We start from the raw sequence: 6,250 nt of genomic DNA, 5'->3' as shown, positions 1-6,250 counted from the left end.
GGAGGTTGCGGTGAGCCGAAAACACCCCAAAAAAAACAAAGAAGGAAAAAAAAAGAAAAAAAAAAAAAAAAAAAAAAAAAAAAAAAAAAGAATATTATTAAAGATTAAGAAGATCATTTCATAATAAAGTGGTCAGTTCATCAAGTCTTACTTGTTTATATACATAGTAGTAGTAGAGCTTCAAAATACATTAAGCAAAAACTGACAAAATTGCATGTAGAAATAAATCTACAATTATGTTGATGAGAATGTGAACAACTGGAAGTCTTATGAACTGCTGGTGGAAATGTAAAATAGCACAATCCCTTTGAAAAACAGTTTAGCAGTCTCTTTAAAAAGTTAAACATATATCCTACCATATGAACCAGCATTCTATTCCTAAGTATTTACCCAGGAGAAACAAAAGCATATTTTCATATAGAGACTTGTACAGATTTATTTAAAATAGACCCAAAGAAAATAGCAGCATAAGATAGTATTCCACTTATGGATACACCACATTTGTTAATCCATTCACATGTAGGGTTATTTAAAATAGGGTTCTCCAGAGAAATAGAACTAGGTGTGCATGTGCGCCCCGTGTGTGTGTGTGTGTGTGTGTGTGTGTGTGTGTGTGTGTGTAGAGAGAGAGCGAGCAAGGCAGAGAGAGAGAAATGTACTTATTATGAGGAGGAGTCAGCTCATAAGTATGGAGGCTGAGAATCCCAGGATCTGCTCTCTGCAAACTGCAAATCCATGGAAGCCAGTGGTGTAGTCTGAAGTCCTGAGAGGTGGATTCCAGTCTGAATCTGAAAGCTTGAGAACCAGGGCCTTCAAGGATGGGAGAAGATTGATGTCCCAGCTCATGCAGTCAGGCAGAAGAAGCCCAAATCCAATCTTCCTCCATCTTTTTCTTCTATTCAGGCCTTCAACAGATTGGAACATGCCCACCCATATTGGGGAGGGCTGCCTTACTGCCCACCAATTCAAATATTAATCTCTTCGTGAAACACCCTCCAGACACACCCAGAAATAATGTTTAACCAGACATCTGGGGTGTCTGTGGCACAGTCAAGTTGATACATAAAATTAATCATTACAATATGTTCTAAGCAGTGAAGTGAGTTCTGGCTGAGTAGTACTAAAAGTGGTGAGACATGAGGCAGGAGAGGAGAAGCAAGAACCTGATGGTTATGGAGCCTACACCTCATCCTGAGGGTGATGGCTGCACATGAACGGGTTTTGAGCAGGTGGAGACATAATAAGGCATGCGTTTTTAAAAGGTTAGTCCCATTGTAGAGTGAAGAATGGTTGTCAGAAGCAGAGAGACCAGAAGAAAGCGGTCGTAATACTTTTGGTGAGAGAGTTGGTGACTTGTGCTAGTGTAATGCAGTTGATGAATCCAAGAGGAGGAATCAGCAGGTCTTCAGCATGTTTAATGGCTGATGGTACTGAGCCCGTGCAGAAGAGTTTGACAGTTCACAAAGGGGAAGAGACGAATCTGGAATACCGGTGGAGGAGCTTTCTTTAGAAATGAGGGGATATTATTCTTCTAACGTAATGGGAAGGAGGAAGGAAAGGTTGGGCACAGGTAAAATCAGCTTGTAGCTGGATGGCAGGAGGTTGAAGAACCAGCCATCTCAGGACTTTAATCCTCACAGCAGAGAAGGCAGAGTCATCCATTGAGAATGAGAGGAGAAATGTGGCAGGGCCAGAGGTTTAAGGGAGAGTAGAGATTTGAAAGACCTGTTACGGAGAATGAGACAACACAGATGAGGGACATAGGAATTATTTCTTAGCCTTGAGGCTGGTTGAGATTGACTATCATGAAATTGCAGTGGCTGTAATTAAAGTTCTCGAGTTTCATTGATGAACATTCAATACCCAAGCATATGCATTGGGATTGATGAAGACCAGGGCTTTGTCAGGCACATGTGATGTGCAGGTGAGAGGGAGCAGTTGAAATGATAGACCAGGTGCTGCGAAGGAAAGGTATGGAAAGCTAGGGCCATTTGAACATGCCAGAGCTTTGCTGATTCTTCCTCTCAAATCCATCCACACCAGGACATTAGTTGGAGCCACTGTCGTCTCGTGAATAATCTCTATGGAGTCTCAGATCTCCCTTTAATTATTTGGAAAAAGAGTGGAAGCTTCTTTTCCTTCTTTTCCTCCCTTTGTCCATCACCCCCTTTCCTTGTTTTGTATCAGTTGAAGGACTCCACAAGGTTCCACATGGCAGCCAAGGGGATGGAAGCAGAGAGGGTCAGAAGGTGAAGTCATCTGACCACAGTTTCATATTTAATAATCCCCTCAGACCTCTATGAATGTGGAGATCATTGTATTCTCTTGGCATAAAGGAATAGACCCAGGGATGTTAAGCCAGCCTGTCTGACTCCAAAGCCTCTACTTTTTTCCTCACAAAATAGACATTTGTTCACAGGAGAGTGTCTGGTTTGGGAAAGCATGGGCAGTGCCGGGGGTTGGTGAATAGCATGGTCTTTGGAGTCCGAAAGACTGCAGGAGGAAATCACCTGAGTTGGTTTTATCCATAAAACAGAGGCAGTGAGTACTTTGTTAGTGATGTTGTGGGCCTGCGTTAATTCTCATACAGTGATTAACACAAAATACCCATTCCATAAATGACAGCTTGGAAAAAGAAAAATGTCGTCGCAACTTCAGAAGCAAGGCTGACTTATTCATCTCAGACAAACCATTGGTTCCACCTGACTGCAGATGGACAGACTCTGCCCTTAGTTACTGTTCTGCTGAAATATCTGATTCCAAAAATAACAATTCAAGTTATTGAAAAGAAATATTGAAATAAGAGTCCCACATATGTTAGGGTTAGGATATGTTGATTTCACGAGGAATACAACAGATTTCTTAGATGTATATTTCTTTAAATCATGTGGCATATTGTTTTAGTCAAAGAACACTTGGCTGGTTCACATTAGCTCAAGTAAAGCGAGTTGACTAAAAAATACAGGGGGCACCTTATGGAACTTACAGGCAGAAAATATAGCTGGGTCTCCTGGGGACCAGAAAACGAGTCAGAAACAGAAGGTGCTGCCTTTGTCTTTTATAGCCTCCCTAGTTTCTGGTTGAATTGTTTTGCAGGATTCTATACCATGAGACAGCATTTTATAAATTTAGTTGGTTGAGGTATTTGAATAGGTGCTGGGCACCTGCTGGATCTGCTGATCTTTGTGGCTCATGTGGTTGGACTCACTGTGCTAAATGTAGTCTCTCATGCCTGCCTTTTAGCAGAAGATATAGATGGATCTGTAGGAAAGAGCAGACACAGAAAGCCTGCTAGTTATTCCTGTTTGTAGTTGTAATATAAAAAAGGAAAGATCTAGAAATTAGTTGTGTCTTTTCCAAAGTTTGGTAGCACAGGTCCCTGAACTGAACGCTGTCGCATCACTTGGTGGCAGAGTGCCCGGTAACATGCTAAGCTTTAATGAGAAAATAATTCTTTTGAAAGTTGATCCTGTAAAGCTGAAGTTATGTTTGCTGTTGTCACTTTATAATAAGTATTGAGTATTAATCTTCACGTTCTTTTGAATGTCTTTCAGAGATATGAAGACTATGGAATGACTCCCCCAACGGGTCCGTTGTCAAGGTAAGGTTTTCAAAACAAAATGTATTATCACTTTTTCACATAGGCTGTTTTTAAAAATTTTATAAATTCACTAATTTTAGCTAATATGCGCAGATGTAAAACTCTTGAGTTGTATATTCTCTTGATCTAACCAGAAGAGGAAGGAAAAAAAGTTGGAATTTAAGTTCTGCTTCTAGTAATGACAGACTAGGTCATTTGGACCAGCCCTCCTGCTGAGGACAACTGGGAAAGCTGAACAAGATATTAATATTAAAAACCCCAGAGAGGATTTTGGTCGAGCTTGGGCCAGCATGGCGGTGCCAGTGTAACCTGGTCCGTGCCACAAAGGGAATGGTGGCTGCAGCGCACACCCCGCGGGGTTTAGAGGTCACCATGCTGAGGGCTGCGTGGAGGGCGCTGAGTTTGATTCAGACCCAGGCAGTTACCCAGGCCCCAGTCCCCGGGCTTCTGGGCAGTGGAAGCACCAGGTTTCATTCCAGCCAGTGGGGCCTGCAACCTCAAAGTCCCCTCCTCCAGGCCACGCGCAGGTATGTCATCCAGAAACCAGCCCAGCCCAGGCGAGATGATGACCCACCTCCTTCTATGCTGCGCAAAGACTACCAGAATGTCCCAGGAATTGAGAAGGTTGATGATGTCGTGAGAAGACTCTTGTCTTTGGAAATGGCCAACACAAAGGAGAAGCTAAAAGTCATGCAAGAACAGTTGATGAAGAAGATTGCTGCAAACCCTGAGGACACCAGATCCCTGGAGGCGCGAATTGACCATCAAGATCTGCAGTTATGAAGAACACCTGCAGAAACATTGAAAGGACAAAGCACACAAACGCTATTTGCTGATGAGCATTGACCAGAGGAAAAAGATGCTCAAAAACCTCCGTAACACCAACTATGATGTCTTTGAGGTTTTCCAGGAGACTCAAAAGCTGGAGAAGCAGAAAAGGGCCTTAAAGCCTCTTTAACAAGCAAAGCAGAGGAACAAAACAAAAGGAACCCAGACAGTCCTACCAAAGCCAGACCAGAGACACTCAGAGACAACTAATAAATTCTGTTTGATCATTTAAAGAAAAAAAAAAAAAGCTAACAGGGCAGTGAAGCGGTGTAGAACCAAGATCCAGTAAACCCAGAGGCATGAGCCCTGCTTCTTGGGCCACTTTTCGCCCAGGGACACCTGCAGATTCCAGAAGAGGCAGCTGGGAAGCCAGGCAAAGCTTTTGACGACTCCTGAGGCTGGGAGCACGAGGGGAGACCCTGGTAAATATCCAGAGGTTTGAGTTTGGACCTTTAGGGGTTACACTCTAGGAGTAAGGATGAGTCATAAGTAGATCAGTCCCTGCAGGGAGTGTTTGAAAGTTGATTGGAGTTGCTCCCTGGCAGAAACAAATGAACATCCCTTTTAGAAGAAGATAACATCACTCTGGGCCTTACATTATTGCTACAGTAGCTCCCCGCTTCCACACACACACCCACACCTACCCCCAGGCATATGAGAAGAAAAGAAAATACAGTTGTTTTTTTTTTTAATTAAAAGAAATAGACGATAGAAGCAGACCTTATAGGGGATCCAGACAGTGGAGTCATCAGACACAGATTTTAAAATAATTACACTCAGGCTTAATATGGAGCTAAGGTCCATTGTCCAGGAAGAGGTAAAAATACTACTTTATGTTAGACTGTTATAAGTGAAGGATTCTAGTGTAGGCCTAGGCTCACTAAAAGAATGCTTAAATATAAAATAATAAGGAAGAATAAAAGAATCCAAAAGAAGGTAGAAAATAGGAGAAGAAAGAATTTAGAATTTGCAGGACATGCAGAAGGATAATTTAAAATGGTAGATATCTAAATCCAGATCTATAATTAATTACATTAAATATTAATAACCAGAGATTTAAATTAAACAACACAGGTTATTAGATTTGATTTTTAAAAAATATATTTGACTTATGAGTGACACATCAGAAAATATAAAGATACAGAAAGGATATAGAAGATTGGAACAACATGATTAATCAATTTGACCTAATTGACGTATATAGAACCCTGGACTCAACTGTAAAATACATCTTCCTTTAAAACATATTTTAAAATACATCTTCCTTTAAAACGTATATTAAAAATTTACCATATGCTGGACCATAACAAATCTTAACAAATTTCAAGAAGTAAAATCACGCAGAGTGTATTTATTAATCCTAGTAGAATTAAGTTAGAACAAATCATAAGATAAAACCCAAAACTATAAAAACCTTGAAAGACAACCTAGGCAGTAGCATTCTGCACATAGGAATGAGTAAAGATTTCATGATGAAGACACCAAAAACAATCACAGCAAAAGCAAAAATTGACATATGGGATCTCATTAATCTTAAGAGCTTCTGCACAGCAAAGGCTCTAGTTTGCAAATATTTTCTCCCATTCTGTAGATTGTCTGTCCTATGGAATGGGAGAAAATATTTGCAAATTATGCATCTGACCAAGGTCTAACACCCAGCATCTATAAGGAACTTAAATTTACAAGAAAAAGAACAAACGACCCCGTTAAAAAGTGGGCAGAGGACACAGACACTTTTCAAAAGGGGACGTACATGCAGCCGACAAGCATATGAAAAAAAGCTCAGTATCCCTGGCTATTAGAGAAATGCAAATCAAAATT

At 40.9% G+C, this 6,250-nt stretch overlaps 1 protein-coding gene and 1 pseudogene across 2 annotated transcripts in view; both read left to right on the top strand.

Annotated features, from left to right (window-relative positions):
• Window positions 1-6,250, top strand: part of KIAA1549 (KIAA1549 ortholog) — a 155,257-nt gene that overhangs the window by 129,404 nt on the left and 19,603 nt on the right. For both annotated transcript variants that reach the window (XM_017499721.2, XM_017499719.2), the window contains exon 17: window positions 3,555-3,601. In XM_017499721.2, coding sequence (XP_017355210.1) covers window positions 3,555-3,601 — 47 coding nt within the window. The remainder of the gene's footprint in view (window positions 1-3,554; window positions 3,602-6,250) is intronic.
• LOC119467098 lies at window positions 3,974-4,639 on the top strand (annotated as a pseudogene).

Source organism: Cebus imitator, unplaced genomic scaffold (genome assembly GCF_001604975.1).
Source record: "Cebus imitator isolate Cc_AM_T3 unplaced genomic scaffold, Cebus_imitator-1.0 Scaffold260, whole genome shotgun sequence".
Taxonomy (NCBI): Eukaryota; Metazoa; Chordata; class Mammalia; order Primates; family Cebidae; genus Cebus; species Cebus imitator.
Note: the sequence above shows the minus strand (reverse complement) of the source record. Positions and strands in the feature narration are given on the sequence as shown.